At 38.0% G+C, this 17404-nt stretch overlaps 1 protein-coding gene across 1 annotated transcript in view; it reads left to right on the forward strand.

The window, feature by feature from the left end:
• The window catches only part of SPAG1 (sperm associated antigen 1), a 501191-nt gene extending 485016 nt beyond the window's left edge, over positions 1-16175 (forward strand). Inside the window, exons 18-19 of the mRNA XM_053715918.1 lie at positions 11374-11736; positions 12868-16175. Of these exons, the coding sequence (XP_053571893.1) occupies positions 11374-11736; positions 12868-12999 (495 nt within the window). The 3' untranslated portion in view covers positions 13000-16175. The remainder of the gene's footprint in view (positions 1-11373; positions 11737-12867) is intronic.
• Positions 16176-17404: the final 1229 nt, after the last annotated feature.

The raw sequence follows: 17404 nt of genomic DNA on the forward strand, positions 1-17404 counted from the left end.
AATCCTCAAAGTTTATTTAGCAAACAAAAAATATTTTTACACTGTTTTTTGCTTTATTAACTTATTTGCCATAATGGAACATACTGCTTCTGTCCATGAAATCACCATAGGACCTGAGTCTGTTGTACACCTTTCTACTAAAGCGAAGTGTGTTTTTTGTAAAACTTCTGAAGTGCCATCTACAGCAAATTTATGTGACTCATTTATAGTGTTTTTATTACGTCCTAATGATGTTTCTATGGTTTCAAATTCTCCTTCCGTTTCAGTTTCACAGATAGATATAGATGGCGTATCCCCAGCAATGAAGACTTTTATTGCAGCTTCAAATTCAAAAGGCCTATGTTTTACCGTCATCTAGTAAAGTATGTAATGATCAGACTAATACTGATGTATCCTCTCATGATGATGGTTCCTCTGATTCTGAGGCTCCCCCATCTGATACAGAACCAGATAAATCTTCTTTTTTATTTAAAATTGAACATATTCGTTCCCTTTTTAAATAAGTTTGTCACTTTGGGAACTGAAGAAGCTAAACCTTCTGAGGTTATTCCTTGTAACAAATTAAATTCTTTTTTTAAATCTACCATTGACCTTCCAGAAATATTCCCGGTTCCTAATGCAGTTTCTAGTATTATTTCTAAAGAATGGTCTAAGCCTGGTACTTCGTTTAACCCTACATTTAGGTTTAAAAAAATTGTATCCTTTACCTGTTGCTAATTTAGAGCTATGGGAAACTATTCCCAAAGTAGATGGGGCTATTTCTTCGCTAGCTAAATGTACTACAATTACCTTAGAGGATAGTACTTCTTTCAAAGATCCTTAAGATAGGAAACTTAAATCTTTTTTGAGGACTTATTTACATACTGGTTATGTCCTTAGGCCTATATCTATTGCCTCTACTTTTTGACTCTCTAATCTTGCTCAACAATTTTTTTTAGATCCTGAATGTTGTAATGTTATTTATTTACTTCAAGAAGCAAATCTTTTTATTTGTGATGCAGTATTTGACATTATTAAGATTAATACTAAAACCATGTCCTTAGCTATTCTTTCTAGAAGAGCTTTATGGCTTAAATCTTGTAATGCTAATATGGTCTCTAAAATTAGATTATTATCTTTCTTTTCAGGGTAAGAATCTTTTTTGTTCTCATTTAGATTAAATTATTTCTTTCATTACTGGAGGTAAGTCAGTTTTTCTGCCTCAAGATTATAGATCTAAGGGAACTTCAAGGCTCCTAATCATTTTCATACTTTTTGAAACAAAGATCAAAAGCGCCAGTGGCTCTAATTGGAGACCTTCTTCCAATTGGAATAAATCAATTCAAGAAACCTAATCCTGTCCAGAAAACCCCAGTTCTTCTGGTAGGGGGCAGATTAAAACTTTTCAAACAATTTGGTCAGAATCTGTCCAAAATCCCTGGATTCAGAATATTATCTCTCAGGGATTTCAAATTGGTTTCAAAATCAGACCCCCAAGGGGAAGGTTTTATTTAACTCATCTTCCAAAACATCCAGTAAAAGCTCAAGCCTTTCTAACATGTGTCTCACATCTAGAACTTCACTGGGAGTGAGTGTCCCAGTTCCAGTGCAGAAACAAGGAAAGGGTTTTTACTCAAATCTATTCATTGTACCAAAGAAGGAGAATTCATTCAGACCAATATTGGATTTTGCCTTTTGTTCAGTAAGGTCATTATATGTCCACAATAGACTTACAGGATGCTTATCTTTACATCCCTATTCATCCAGATAATTTTCAATTTCTGAGATTCTCTTTTTCTAGAAAAGCATTTTCTTGCTCTTCCATTTGGCCTAGCAACAGCACCAAGAATATTTTCAAAAATCCTCGGCGCCCTTCTATTTGTAATCAGAGGACAGGGTATTGTGGTGTTTCCTTATTTTGATGATATCTTAGTTCTAGCTCAATCTTTTCATTTAGCAGAATCTCACACAAGTCAACTATTTGTTGTTTCTACAAAATCATGGTTGGAGGATCAATTTTCCAAAGAGTTTCTTGATTCCTCAAACAAGGGTCACTTATTTGGGTTTCCAAATAGATTCAGTGTCCATGACTCTTTCTCTGACCGACAAGAGACTAACAAAACTAGTCTCAGCATGTCTGATTCTTCAGTCTCTGTCATACCCTTCAGTGGCTATGTGCATGGAGGTGTTAGGCCTTATGATTGCAGCATCGGACGCGATCCCCTTTGCTCATTTTTATATGAGGCCTCTTCAACTTTGCATGTTGCACCAGTGGTGCAAGGATTATATTCGAATATCACAACTAATATTCTTGGATCAAAACACTCGTTTCTCCAACATTGGTGTGTCCGGTCCACGGCGTCATCCTTACTTGTGGGAATATCTCTTCCCCAACAGGAAATGGCAAAGAGTCCCAGCAAAAGCTGGCCATATAGTCCCTCCTTGGCTCCGCCCACCCCAGTCATTCTCTTTGCCGTAGCACAGGCAACATCTCCACGGAGATGGTTAAGAGTATGTGGTGTTTAGTTGTAGTTTTTTTATTCTACTATCAACAGTAACGGTTTTGTTTTAAAACGGTTTTTGTGCTTTATTGACAAGTTTAAGCCTGTTTAACATGTCTGTACCTTCAGATAAGCTATGTTCTATATGTATGAAAGTCAATGTGTCTCCCCCTTCAAAATTATGTGATAATTGTGCCATAGCGTCCAAACAAAGTAAGGACAGTACTGCCACAGATAGTAAAATTGCCCAAGATGTTTCATCAGATGAAGGGAGTAGACATAGTTCTACATCATCTCCTTCTGTGTCTATGCCAGTTTTGCCCACGCAGGAGGCCCCTAGTACTTCTAGCGCGCCAATGCTTATTACTATGCAGCAATTGACGGCAGTAATGGATAACTCCATAGCAAATATTTTATCCAAAATGCCTGCATATCAGAGAAAGCGCGATTGCTCTGTTTTAAACACTGAAGAGCAGGAGGGCGCTGATGATAATTGCTCTGTCATACCCTCACACCAATCTGAAGGGGCCATGAGGGAGGTTTTGTCAGATGGGGAAATTTCAGATTCAGGAAAAATTTCTCAACAGGCTGAACCTGATGTTGTGCCATTTAAATTTAAATTAGAGCATCTCCGCGCACTGCTTAAGGAGGTGTTATCTACTCTGGATGATTGTGACAACCTGGTCATTCCAGAAAAATTATGCAAGATGGACAAGTTCCTAGAGGTTCCGGTGCACCCCGACGCTTTTCCTATACCCAAGCGGGTGGCGGACATAGTGAATAAGGAGTGGGAGAAGCCCGGCATACCTTTTGTCCCCCCTCCTATATTTAAGAAATTATTTCCTATGGTCGACCCCAGAAAGGACTTATGGCAGACAGTCCCTAAGGTCGAGGGGGCAGTTTCTACTCTAAACAAGCGCACTACTATTCCTATCGAGGATAATTGTGCTTTCAAAGATCCTATGGATAAAAAATTGGAGGGTTTGCTTAAAAAGATTTTTGTACAGCAAGGTTACCTTCTGCAACCCATTTCGTGCATTGTTCCTGTCACTACAGCAGTGTGGTTCTGGTTCGAGGAACTAGAAAAGTCGCTCAGTAGAGAGACTCTGTATGAGGAGGTTATGGACAGAGTTCACGCACTCAAGTTGGCTAATTCTTTTATTTTAGATGCCGCTTTGCAATTAGCTAGATTAGCGGCGAAAAATTCAGGGTTTGCAATTACGGCGCACAGAGCGATTTGGCTAAAGTCTTGGTCAGCGGATGTATCTTCCAAGACAAAATTGCTTAATATCCCCTTCAAGGGTAAAACTCTCTTTGGGCCAGAATTGAAAGAGATTATCTCAGACATCACTGGGGGAAAGGGCCACGCCCTCCCACAAGATAGGCCTTTCAAAGCCAAGAATAAGTCTAATTTTCGTTCCTTTCGCAATTTCAGGAACGGACCGGCCTCTAACTCTGCATCCTCTAAGCAAGAGGGTAATGCTTCCCAAACCAAACCAGCCTGGAAACCGATGCAAGGCTGGAACAAGGGTAAGCAGGCCAAGAACCCTGCTGCTGCTAACAAAACAGCATGAAGGAGTAGCCCCCGATCCGGGACCGGATCTAGTAGGGGGCAGACTCTCTCTCTTTGCTCAGGCTTGGGCAAGAGATGTTCAGGATCCCTTAACACTAGAAATAGTTTCTCAGGCTTATCTTCTGGAATTCAAGGAACTACCCCCAAGGGGAAGGTTCCACATGTCTCACTTATCCTCAAACCAAATAAAGAGACAGGCATTCTTACATTACATTGTTCTGCGGAACAAGGAATGGGATTTTACTCAAATCTGTTTGTAGTTCCCAAGAAAGAGGGAACTTTCAGACCAATTCTGGATTTAAAGATCCTAAACAAATTTCTCAGAGTACCATCGTTCAAAATGGAAACCATTCGAACGATTCTACCTACAATCCAGGAAGGTAAATTTATGACTACCGTGGATCTAAAGGATGCGTATCTTCATATTCCTATCCACAAAGAACATCATCAGTTCCTAAGGTTCGCCTTTCTGGACCAACATTACCAGTTTGTGGCCCTCCCATTCGGGTTAGCCACTGCTCCAAGGATTTTCACAAAGGTACTCGGGTCCCTTCTAGTGGTTCTGAGACCAAGGGGCATTGCAGTAGTACCGTACTTGGACGACATTCTAATACAAGCGTCGTCTCTTTCAAAGGCAAAGGCTCACACAGACATCGTTCTGGCCTTTCTCAGATCTCACGGATGGAAGGTGAACATAGAAAAAAGTTCCCTGTCTCCGTCGACAAGAGTTCCCTTCTTGGGAACAATAATAGATTCTTTAGAAATTAGGATTTTCCTGACAGAAGTCAGAAAGTCAAAACTTCTAAACGCTTGTCAAGTTCTTCATTCTATTCCTCGTCCTTCCGTAGCTCAGTGCATGGAAGTAGTAGGGTTGATGGTTGCAGCAATGGACATAGTTCCTTTTGCGCGAATTCATCTAAGACCATTACAACTGTGCATGCTGAAACAGTGGAATGGGGATTATACAGACTTGTCTCCAGTGATTCAAGTAGATCAGAAGACCAGAGACTCACTCCGTTGGTGGCTAACCTCGACCACCTGTCCCAGGGAATGAGCTTTCGCAGACCAGAGTGGGTCATCGTCACGACCGACGCCAGTCTAGTGGGCTGGGGCGCGGTCTGGGAATCCCTGAAAGCTCAGGGACTTTGGTCTCGGGAAGAGTCTCTCCTCCCGATAAACATTCTGGAACTAAGAGCGATATTCAATGCTCTCAGGGCTTGGCCTCAACTAGCAAAGGCCAGATTCATAAGATTCCAATCAGACAACATGACGACTGTTGCTTATATCAATCATCAGGGGGGAACAAGGAGTTCCCTGGCGATGAGAGAAGTGACCAAAATAATAGAATGGGCAGAGGATCACTCCTGCCACCTATCTGCGATCCACATCCCAGGAGTGGAAAACTGGGAGGCGGATTATCTGAGTCGTCAGACATTCCATCCGGGGGAGTGGGAACTTCATCCGGAGATCTTTGCCCAATTAACTCAATTATGGGGCATTCCAGACATGGATCTGATGGCGTCTCGTCAGAACTTCAAGGTTCCTTGCTACGGGTCCAGATCCAGGGATCCCAAGGCGACTCTAGTAGATGCACTAGTAGCGCCTTGGTCCTTCAACCTAGCTTATGTGTTTCCACCGTTTCCTCTCATTCCCAGGCTGGTAGCCAGGATCAAGCAGGAGAGGGCCTCGGTGATCTTGATAGCTCCTGCGTGGCCACGCAGGACTTGGTATGCAGACCTGGTGAATATGTCATCGGCTCCACCATGGAAGCTACCTTTGAGACAGGACCTTCTTGTACAGGGTCCATTCGAACATCCAAATCTGGTCTCCCTCCAGCTGACGGCTTGGAAATTGAACGCTTGATTCTATCAAAGCGTGGGTTTTCAGATTCTGTGATAGATACTCTGGTTCAAGCCAGAAAACCGGTAACTAGAAAAATTTACCATAAAATATGGAAAAGATATATCTGCTGGTGTGAATCCAAGGGATTCCCATGGAATAAGATCAAAATTCCTAAGATCCTTTCCTTTCTACAAGAAGGTTTGGATAAAGGATTATCAGCGAGTTCTCTAAAGGGACAGATTTCTGCTTTATCTGTCTTACTACACAAACGACTGGCAGCTGTGCCAGATGTTCAAGCATTTGTTCAGGCTCTGGTTAGGATCAAGCCTGTTTACAGACCTTTGACTCCTCCCTGGAGTTTAAATCTAGTTCTTTCAGTTCTCCAAGGGGTTCTGTTTGAACCTTTACATTCCATAGATATTAAAGGGACACTGTACCCAAAAATTTTCTTTTGTGATTCAGATAGAGCATGCAATTTTAAGCAACTTTCTAATTTATTCCTATTATCAATTTTTCTTTGTTCTCTTGCTATCTTTATATGAAAAAGAAGGCATCTAAGCTTTTTTCTTGGTTCAGCACTCTGGACAGCAGTTTTTGATTGGTGGATGAATTTATCCACCAATCAGCAAGGACAACCTAGGTTGTTCACCAAAAATGGGCCGGCATCTAAACTTACATTCTTGCATTTCAAATAAAGATACCAAGAGAATAAAGAACATTTGATAATAGGAGTAAATTAGAAAGTTGCTTAAAATTGCATGCTCTATCTGATTCAGGAAAGAAAATTTTTGGGTACAGTGTCCCTTTAAGTTGTTATCTTGGAAAGTTTTGTTCTTGGTTGCTATTTCTTCTGCTAGAAGAGTTTCTGAGCTATCTGCTCTGCAGTGTACTCCGCCCTATCTGGTGTTCCATTCAGATAAGGTTGTTTTGCGTACTAAGCCTGGTTTTCTTTCAAAGGTTGTTTCCAACAAAAATATTAACCAGGAGATAGTTGTACCTTCTTTGTGTCCGAATCCAGTTTCAAAGAAGGAACGTTTGTTACACAATTTAGACGTAGTCCGTGCTCTAAAATTCTATTTAGAAGCTACAAAAGAGTTCAGACAAACATCTTCTCTGTTTGTCGTCTATTCTGGTAAAAGGAGAGGTCAAAAAGTGACTTCTACCTCTCTTTCCTTTTGGCTTAAAAGCATCATCCGATTGGCTTACGAGACTGCCGGACGGCAGCCTCCTGAAAGAATCACAGCTCACTCTACTAGGGCTGTGGCTTCCACATGGGCCTTCAAGAACGAGGCTTCTGTTGATCAGATATGTAAGGCAGCGACTTGGTCTTCACTGCACACTTTTGCCAAATTTTACAAATTTGATACTTTTGCTTCTTCGGAGGCTATTTTTGGGAGAAAGGTTTTGCAAGCCCGTGGTGCCTTCTGTTTAGGTAACCTGATTTGCTCCCTCCCTTCATCCGTGTCCTAAAGCTTTGGTATTGGTTCCCACAAGTAAGGATGACGCCGTGGACCGGACACACCAATGTTGGAGAAAACAGAATTTATGCTTACCTGATAAATTACTTTCTCCAACGGTGTGTCCGGTCCACGTCCTGCCCTGGTTTTTTAATCAGGTTTGATGAATTATTTTCTCTTACTACAGTCACCACGGCACCCTATGGTTTCTCCTGTTTTTTCCTCCTGTCCGTCGGTCGAATGACTGGGGTGGGCAGAGCCTAGGAGGGACTATATGGCCAGCTTTTGCTGGGACTCTTTGCCATTTCCTGTTGGGGAAGAGATATTCCCACAAGTAAGGATGACGCCGTGGACCGGACACACCGTTGGAGAAAGTAATTTATCAGGTAAGCATAAATTCTGTTTTTTCTCTGACATGGTGGCTACACCACCAATATCTTCAAGGGGCTTCCTTTGTTCGTCCTACCTGGTCTGTGATCACAACAGATGCAAGTCTTACAGGTTGGGGAGTAGTATGGGGGTCCCTGACTGCACAAGGAGTCTGGAATGCTCAGGAAACAAAAATTCTGATCAATATCTTTGCTCTTTACAAAGCTCTTCAAGCTTGGCCTCTTTTAAAGAACGAACCTTATCTTCGTTTTCAGACAGACAATATCACAACAGTGGCATATGTCAATCATCAATGGGGAACTCAAAGTTACCTAGCCATGAAAGAAGTATTTTGGATATTCCTGTCTCATCACTGTGATTCACATCCCAGGTGTGGACAACTGAGAGGCAGATTATCTCAGCCGTCAGTCACTACACCCGGGAGAATGGTCTCTCCACCAGAATGTATTCTTACAAATTGTTAAAATCTGGGGTCTTCCTCAGATAGATCTCATGGCCTCTTGTTTGAACAAGAAACTTCCCAGATACCTTGCAAGGTCACAGGATCCTCAGGCAGAAATGACGGATGCTCTAGCAGTTCCTTGGTCATTCCAATATGCTTATATATATCCTTCAATAGTTCTGCTGTCCAGAGTGATTTCAAAAATCAAGATGGAACAATCATCTGTACTTCTGATAGCCCCCGTGTGGCCTCTCAGGATCTGGTATGCATATCTAGTTTGGATGTCCAGCTACCCGCCATGGCATCTTTCTCTAAGACCAGACCTACTGTCTCAAGGTCCCTTGTTTCATCCAGACATAAAATCTCTGAAGTTAATGGCGTGTAGATTGAATGCCTAGTTCTCAGTCACAGAGGTTTTTCAGACTCTTTAATTAATACTATGATTCAAGCAAGAAAACCTGTTTCCAGGAAAATGTATTATAAGGTTTGGAAAACTTATATTTCCTGGTGTTCCACTCATAATTTTTCTTGGCATACATTTAGAATTCCTAGAATTTTTCAGTTTCTTCAAGATGGTTTAGATAAGGACTTAGCTGTCAGTACTTTGAAAGGACATGTTTCTGTCCTTTCTGTTATGTTTCCCCCGAAAGATTGCTCATCTTCCAGATAATCATTGTTTAGTTCAGGCTTTGTCTAGTATAAAACCTATAATTAAATCTATTTCTCCTCCATGGAGTCTCAATCTAGTGTTACAGTCTTTACAGGCTCCTCCTTTTGAGCCTCTGGGGCATATTTATCAAGCTCCGTACGGACAGCCTGATAAAACAGCACACTCGCTGAAAAACGTGTTGCTGTGTTCTATTGTATTTTAATTGTTTTTAAATAAAGTACCATCTTTTATCCACACCTTGCTCGAGTTTTTTGGACACTAGAATTGGTATTTAAAGTACTTGAGCACTATCTGTAGGTGATTCCTATAGTGAACCCGGGCTTCCTATCCTGGGTCTGATGACGTCTTTGGAGGACGTGTTCCTGTTCAGTTTCTTGCCAGTGGATTGAGTCAGCCAAGCGCCTCTGAAGCCTCGGTCCGCTGATTATTGCACTAGATGTGCATCTGGGCTTGAGAGTAAATTTGGATACTTGTACTTGCTCTTCTTGCCAGCATTTACGTTATTACACCATTAGGCACCTCTTTATCTTCCCTTCATCCAGGATTTGGCTTGTTTCTTGGAAAGTCTTGTTTCTTTTAGCTATTCTTCTGCTAGAAAAGTTTCTGAATTATCTGCCCTCTCTTGTGAGTCTCCTTATCTGATTTTCATCAAGATAAAGCAGTTTTGCAGACTACTTAAAACATTTTTTTCCAAAGGTTCTTAATTATAACAACATTACCAGGGAAATTGTTGTTCCTTCCTTGAGTCCTAATCCTAGGAATGATGCTGAAAGACTTTAAACTCTTTAGATGTTGTTAGAGCTTTGAAATATTATGTTGATGCCACTAAAGATTTCAGAAAGACTTAAAGCTTAATTTATTTTTTCTGGTTCACAAAAGGTTCAGAAAGCTTCTGCTATTTCCTTAGCCTCTTGCTTAAAACTTCTGATTCACAAACCTCATTTGAAAGCAGGTTAGTCTCCGCCTCAAAGAATTACAGCTCAATCTACAAGATCAGTTGCCACATCTTGGGCTTTCAAGAATGAGGTTTCAGTTGATCAAATCTGCAAAGCAGCAACTTGATCTTCTTTGCATACTTTTACCAAATTTTACCATTTTGGTGTTTTTGCCTCTTCAGAAGCAGATTTTGGTAGAAAGGTTCTTCAGGCAGTGGTCACTCTTTGATTCTATTGCCTATAATGTTTTTGAGTTTTTTAGTTATTAAAAGACTTTAATTTTGTAACTTTTGTTTAATTTGAAAGGTTCCCTAATTTTAGAGAATCTTATCTATGTACATCCTAAACAACTGACTGTCCTTATAGTTATGCTTATTGCATTTTGGACCTTTGATTGCATACGATCTCATTGAAACTGTTGTCATTTTAACATGTTTATTCTACAATAAAAATATTAAAAAAATTACTTTAATTTTGAATTTAATTTCTCAGCAAAAAAGCTGTTTAGGTTTTATCCCTCTCTTTATTTTTGTTACTCGTGGACTTCAACATCTTGGGTATTATATCCCGTGTGTAACAAATCGTGGACTCTTGCCACCTATATGAAAGAAAACATAATTTATGTAAGAACATACCTGATAAATTAATTTCTTTCATGATGGCATGTTCCTTTTTTACACCTCATTTCTTGGCTATACGTTAAACTGATATACAAGTGAGGTGGGTGGGGTATTTATAGGCTTTGAGGTTTGGGAAACTTTGCCTCCTCCTGGTAGGAATGCATATCCCATGGGTAACAAATCGTGGACTCTCGCCACCATGAAAGAAAGAAATTTATCAGGTAAGTTCTTACTTAAATTTGTTATTTTCTAAAAATGTTCAGTGGCACAGGGCCATATTTAGGGAAGGGTGTAGGGTACCTTGATTGCCCACTCAACAGAAGTCCCCAAAGCACACATTATTAGTTCAAGGAACAGTTTATTGGAAAATAGTTTTCCTCTTAATGCGTTTCTTGTTATACCAACTGCATAGTTACAATATATGAGAAATTGTTCAGTTTTTTTTTTTGTATATGAAATAAATTTCTGCTAATTGAACGACAGAAAGTTAGACACCAATGAAGTATATTTATATTAATATGTAAGTGACATAATTAGAAACAGCATACACATAGCAAACAAACACACTCTACCATCAATTCAAGCACATTAATATTCAGATATAGTGGGTAAAAATGGCTATTTCAAATGAGAAAATAAAGGTGAAGGAGCTATGTTTAACAATTTAATACACTCCAGCAGGTAAAATGAATAATTGGGAACACATTAGAGGGGAAAAAATATTAGAGTACATTGTCCCTTTCAGCTTTTGCTAGGGCCACAACAACTGCTTTTACATTTCTGAAAACTTTGTAGAAATACAGTAGTGAAAAATTCTCTCATTCTCTTTATTGAACGTTTATGTGGTATCTTTAAATTATAAGTCAAATGAACTGCCTAAGTGTTAGTTAATAAGCATGATAAAATGAATCCTATTGTAATGTCTCCTGTACTAACAATCAAACCATTATTTTTATTTTTTAAGGAGGATGAAGATGAGAAAACGAACAAATATTCAGAAGCCACAAATTCTAATAATCTAGGCCCCTCTAATGGACATGAAAATGTGACTTTGTCGACCACATCAAGAACTCCACTTACAAAACCAACCAATGCATATGAGTTCAGCCAGTTAATAAATAGGATAAGAGCAGACCAGGATCTGGCTACTTGTGCTGAGCTTTTAGCCATCACTGACCCAAAAGACTTGCCAGCGTTTCTGAGCAACAAGTTAGAAGGAGACATTCTTCTGCTGATTGTACGGTCATTAAAACACAGCTTTCTTGATAAAGATCCACTACTGTCATACAGACACCTCTCGTACCTGAGCAAAGCAGAACGTTTTAAGGTACGTTCATGTTAATGATGAGCTTGTTTGTTGAAGTATAGAGCTATAGTATGTGCGTTCACGGCATTATCAGCTGCCATATTGATTACCAATAATAAGATTCTTCTTTTTTTCTTTTTTTTTAAATGAGTGATATGAGAATATAAATAAATATATACAAGTACAGGTATACCCCGCTCATACAGCGGGTTAGGGACCGGAGCCCCGCTGTAAAGTGAAAACCGCCTTAAAGTGGAACAAGGCAGTTTTAGCTTTCTTTTCACTTGCCAGTGTGTTTAAAAACTTAAAAACATGTTTTAACTAATTTATATTAGGTGTACAATAGCGCTAAGTTTAGTTTCAATAAATACTGTACCTGTAAAATAGTGACAATCACTGTAGTACAATTTGCCAGAGTATAACATTGAGACACAGATTGCACTGTAATGCTGTAAACAGAGTGAACTAAGCATAATAAAATGGTGCCAGTCACTTTTCTTGCAATCTCACGAAGATTACAGCACTGTTTTAAAATCCTTGGAGGTTGAACTTCAGCTCCACAAAGCGCTGTATTAGTGAAGCGCTGTAAAGTGAGGTATACCTGTATACAAAAAAGCATATTTAGAGCTTATAGATTCACTTGTGCAGTCTGATATAAAGTTACTAACTTTACTTTTTTTTTTGTCCTAGTCCAATTTTTTTTATTTTTAAAGAGTTACCTTTAGCAATATAATGAAAAGTGTGTGAGGGAGAAACACATATATCCTTTAATAACATTAGGAATGATTATAGAAGATGGTAATTACAATAATGATATTTTAAAATAATTGTTCTGCACAAAAGGTTTTTAAACGTCAAACTTTCTGATGTTTAACAAATCATTTATTAACAACTTTAAAAAAAAAATTTTTTTTTAAAAACCCACATTATTTTCCTGGTGGGATTTCTTAATTAAATCTTAGTAATTGTTATAAGTATAACATTAAAAAACCAGAACATTTTAGTCTTTTGTTTTTGATTTAGTCATTCACTATTGAAGCCTTGTATTCCTTATAATAACATACAGTTTGCTTATTACTGACGCCCACACTGTTGCATGTTGGGTTTTTGCAGTTGTAGCTGATAAGTTTCACATAAATATCTGTGTTCCAGGTGGTTCTTATGCTTCTCAGCAATAATGAGAAAATTGAAATTCGGAGTATTTTTGAGTCTCTCTCTGAAAAACAAATTGACGGCCTTGACTCGGACGACATATGGAACCTGGCAAAGGATTATGAACTTTAAAATGAACATATATTGCACAGCTTCCTTGATGAGCTCAGGGAAGATTAAACTATGCAGTTTTGAATAGATGAGTCCTGAGTTTAAAATAATAAGCATGAATGTTTAAATGTTATTTAAATGTAGAGGTTTTATATTAAATGTAAATCATATTCAAGTGTTTCTTTACCATCAAAAACAGTTGTTTACAGTTTTTGTTATTTGTTCTTTTTTTTTTTTTTTTTTTTTGGTGAAAGTTCATGTGCAGAATAAACACACTTTTTCTTGTTAGTCTTTTTGAGGCTTAATACTGTATTGACCCTATTAGCCAGTCAACAATGAACATCTAGGTATAAAACATATTTTCTCTTAGGTATAATTTATGATTCAACCCCTCTCATCTTCAACTCTTTTTCATGCAAACCTATTTGAATGCATGTTGCTGCTGTTTCATATGTATAATAGATTTTTTTCGAGTACAGTGACAGTGTCCATTAAAGGTAACTAAACTATCTGTTAAATATTTATCTTCTAATGCCAAATATGCGTTTCGAATTATTCTGTGAATTCAAGACATAACACTCTATAACCACAAGCAGCACAATCATTTTTTATTATATATTTATATAGACCATTTTCAGATATAAATGTTAAAAAAAGACTAAAGGAAATAACTTGTGTACACTTCTTGTGTCAATCTCGGAAGATAGAGAGCTGCTGATTGGTGCTCATGAACTGCACATGCTTGCCTATAACGCAAGTGCATGCATGATGTGTATGCTATACCAGGGTCAACAAATCTTTTCAAAATTTAGGAGCCAGACAGTGATATTTGTACATGGAGAATAACCCAAAAATTACAAGCCAGGGGTAACATTCTAGGAGACAGTTGCTCCCTAGCTCCTGGGTTTGTAGAGCCCTGTGTTTAATCAGTGACGGCATACACAATAGCTGTATAAAACCTGCCAACCTTAATGTTAAACAATTTATTTAAAAGTTTGTTAAACATTCGATACTATGATTATAAAGCCCTATCATACTGGATTACCTCGAGCTGCCATGTACTAAGAATTTAGTTAGTTTGAAATAATCCTCGAGAAGCACAGTTGCGTTCTATTATATCTCCATTAATTACAATTCACAGTGGTATACAGATATGATGATGGGCTCAGCTTCTGAAAGATTTTAAAGTGACAGTAAACTGTAATATTAAATGAAATCATTACCTTTCCAAAATTACAGTGATGTATGATATTAGCAGCTAACTGCACAAGTCTATGCCGCTATAGAAATGCGTAGGGAGGGTGGTGCACTTGCTATTGGCTGTACCACCTGCCTGTCATTTGCACACACAAAAAAAAGATTTAGCAGAGAGGTGGCTTGGGTGTGAGTAAACCATGGGATTAACAACGTTTTTATTATGCAAAACACTGTATTTTGAGAGGTTACCTAGATTAATAATTTTATTTAATGCAATGAAAACAATTTATTACAGTTTATTAAGGACAAAGCAATTAACACTAAACTGTGGTTATACTGATGTATATACGCCACAGTTTGAAAGACCCAGTGAGTTCATAGGCTGTAAACATTTAGCCTATGGATTAATATATTAGTTACAACACTGGTGCCCAGCTAATGAAAAATAGGTAATTCTATAACATTTGTAAACTTGCAACTGGTTATTTATTTCTTTGTCTTTTCTTAGCATATTAAAAATATTTTTACATCTTTGCACAGTTCCAAACTGTCATAACTTTTCTGTCCTTTTTTTAATGTTTCTTTGTGGTCCTGTACCTAGCATGGAACTTTGCCATATTTTTTTTACAATTGCTTTTCCACCTTCAAGCTGGTTGGATAAATAAGTTTTCTGCTGTAAAGCAATAACTTAAGGTGTTCTGCTTACAGAATCGTAGTCAGTTTCCCAAGATTTGGCTGCAGTCCACAACTATTTTTATGACAAGTCTGAAAGCAGAACACTATTCTGTTTTTATTAAAATTATAAAATAGACAATTGTGAACAGCAAAACAGACAAAAACATGGGGGGGGGATTTATATAAAGGTGAAGGATTAATAAGACAAATATTAAGGCTGTGATAGATTCCATTTCTCCAAAAATAAATGTTAAACATTTAATAATGGTGTCGGATACAGAAACATCATATCTAACTTTTTTTTTTTTTAATGACAGTTCTATGTTATAGAACATTTAGTTGAAAATCCAGTGAGTGCACTTAAATTGGTGTTTTCGATCTTTTGTAGCACCCTGGTTGCTGTTATGAGAACAGTGAGCATATTATTTGGCATCTATCTATCCATCTACCTACCTACTAACTATCCATCTACTTACCTATCTATCCATCTACCTACCTATCATTTATCTATCTATAATCTACCTACCTATCATCTATCTATCCATCTACCTACCTATCCATCTACCTACCTATTATCTATCTATCCATCTACTTATCTATACATCTACCTATCTATCCATTCATCTACCTATCTGTCCATCCATCTACCTATCTATCCATCTACCTGCCTGTCATCTATCCATCTACCTGTCTATCATCTATCTATCCATGTACTTACCTATCCATCTACCTACCATCTATCTATCCATCTACCTATCTATCCATTTACCTACCTATAATCTATCCATCTACCTACCCATCATCTATCTATCCATCTATCTATCTAATGTATGAATATAGACATCCTGACATTTTCTGACTGTAGACATTGATTTACTGTGAGCAGGATTAGTATATACATTGACTGGTGCACTCCATTCCATGGAAGCCTCAAGAGCAACTGTAATCTTGAAAAGGCTTCACAAGTACATATTAACCTTTAATATTTCATGCAACAAGTATACATTCCTTGCACAGATAAAAACTGCACTTGTTTTATAGCACTGGCATATCATTCTGTTAGTAAATAATGTTTTATGTTTCTGGGGCTCCACATGCTGTTGTCTTGATCTTATTTAAATGACTTATGTCTGTTTTCCTTTCCATTTTTTTGCTCTTGTAAATATATATTTCAATACAAAAAGATTTCTTTATATTTTAAAGGAATATTATGAAATAAAAAGGATTTCCTAAATGTACAAATTGTTTGTTTTATGCTTATAGAGACATTTTTATTTTACATTGTATTATTTCTTACCAGTAAAAAGATACATTTCTCATTTGTATTCTTTTGTCTTTGTATTTCTCATTGCAAAACACAGAATAAATTGTTTAAGGTCTAAATTTATATTTTGTAACATTTACTACATTTAAAAGGACATAAATCATGAAAGAAACATTTTGTGTCCCTTTTAAGCTTGGTTCACATCTTGTCAATTGTAAATGTGATAGTCAACAATATTCCAGCAAACTACCACCACACATGGGTAATCTGTCAATTTATACAGGGAGTGCAGAATTATTAGGCAAGTTGTATTTTTGAGGATTAATTTTATTATTGAACAACAACCATGTTCTCAATGAACCCAAAAAACTCATTAATATCAAAGCTGAATAGTTTTGGAAGTAGTTTTTAGTTTGTTTTTAGTTATAGCTATTTTAGGGGGATATCTGTGTGTGCAGGTGACTATTACTGTGCATAATTATTAGGCAACTTAACAAAAAACAAATATATACCCATTTCAATTATTTTTTTTTACCAGTGAAACCAATATAACATCTCAACATTCACAAATATACATTTCTGACATTCAAAAACAAAACAAAAACAAATCAGTGACCAATATAGCCACCTTTCTTTGCAAGGACACTCAAAAGCCTGCCATCCATGGATTCTGTCAGTGTTTTGATCTATTCACCATCAACATTGCGTGCAGCAGCAACCACAGCCTCCCAGACACTGTTCAGAGAGGTGTACTGTTTTCCCTCCTTGTAAATCTCACATTTGATGATGGACCACAGGTTCTCAATGGGGTTCAGATCAGGTGAACAAGGAGGCCATGTAATTAGATTTTCTTCTTTTATACCCTTTCTTGCCAGCCACGCTGTGGAGTACTTGGACGCGTGTGATGGAGCATTGTCCTGCATGAAAATCATGTTTTTCTTGAAGGATGCAGACTTCTTCCTGTACCACTGCTTGAAGAAGGTGTCTTCCAGAAACTGGCAGTAGGACTGGGAGTTGAGCTTGACTCCATCCTCAACCCGAAAAGGCCCCACAAGCTCATCTTTGATGATACCAGCCCAAACCAGTACTCCACCTCCACCTTGCTGGCGTCTGAGTCGGACTGGAGCTCTCTGCCCTTTACCCATCCATCTGGCCCATCAAGACTCACTCTCATTTCATCAGTCCATAAAACCTTAGAAAAATCAGTCTTGAGATATTTCTTGGCCCAGTCTTGACGTTTCAGCATGTGTGTCTTGTTCAGTGGTGGTCGTCTTTCAGCCTTTCTTACCT

The sequence above is a fragment of the Bombina bombina genome, chromosome 5 (assembly GCF_027579735.1).
Source record: "Bombina bombina isolate aBomBom1 chromosome 5, aBomBom1.pri, whole genome shotgun sequence".
NCBI lineage: Eukaryota > Metazoa > Chordata > Amphibia > Anura > Bombinatoridae > Bombina > Bombina bombina.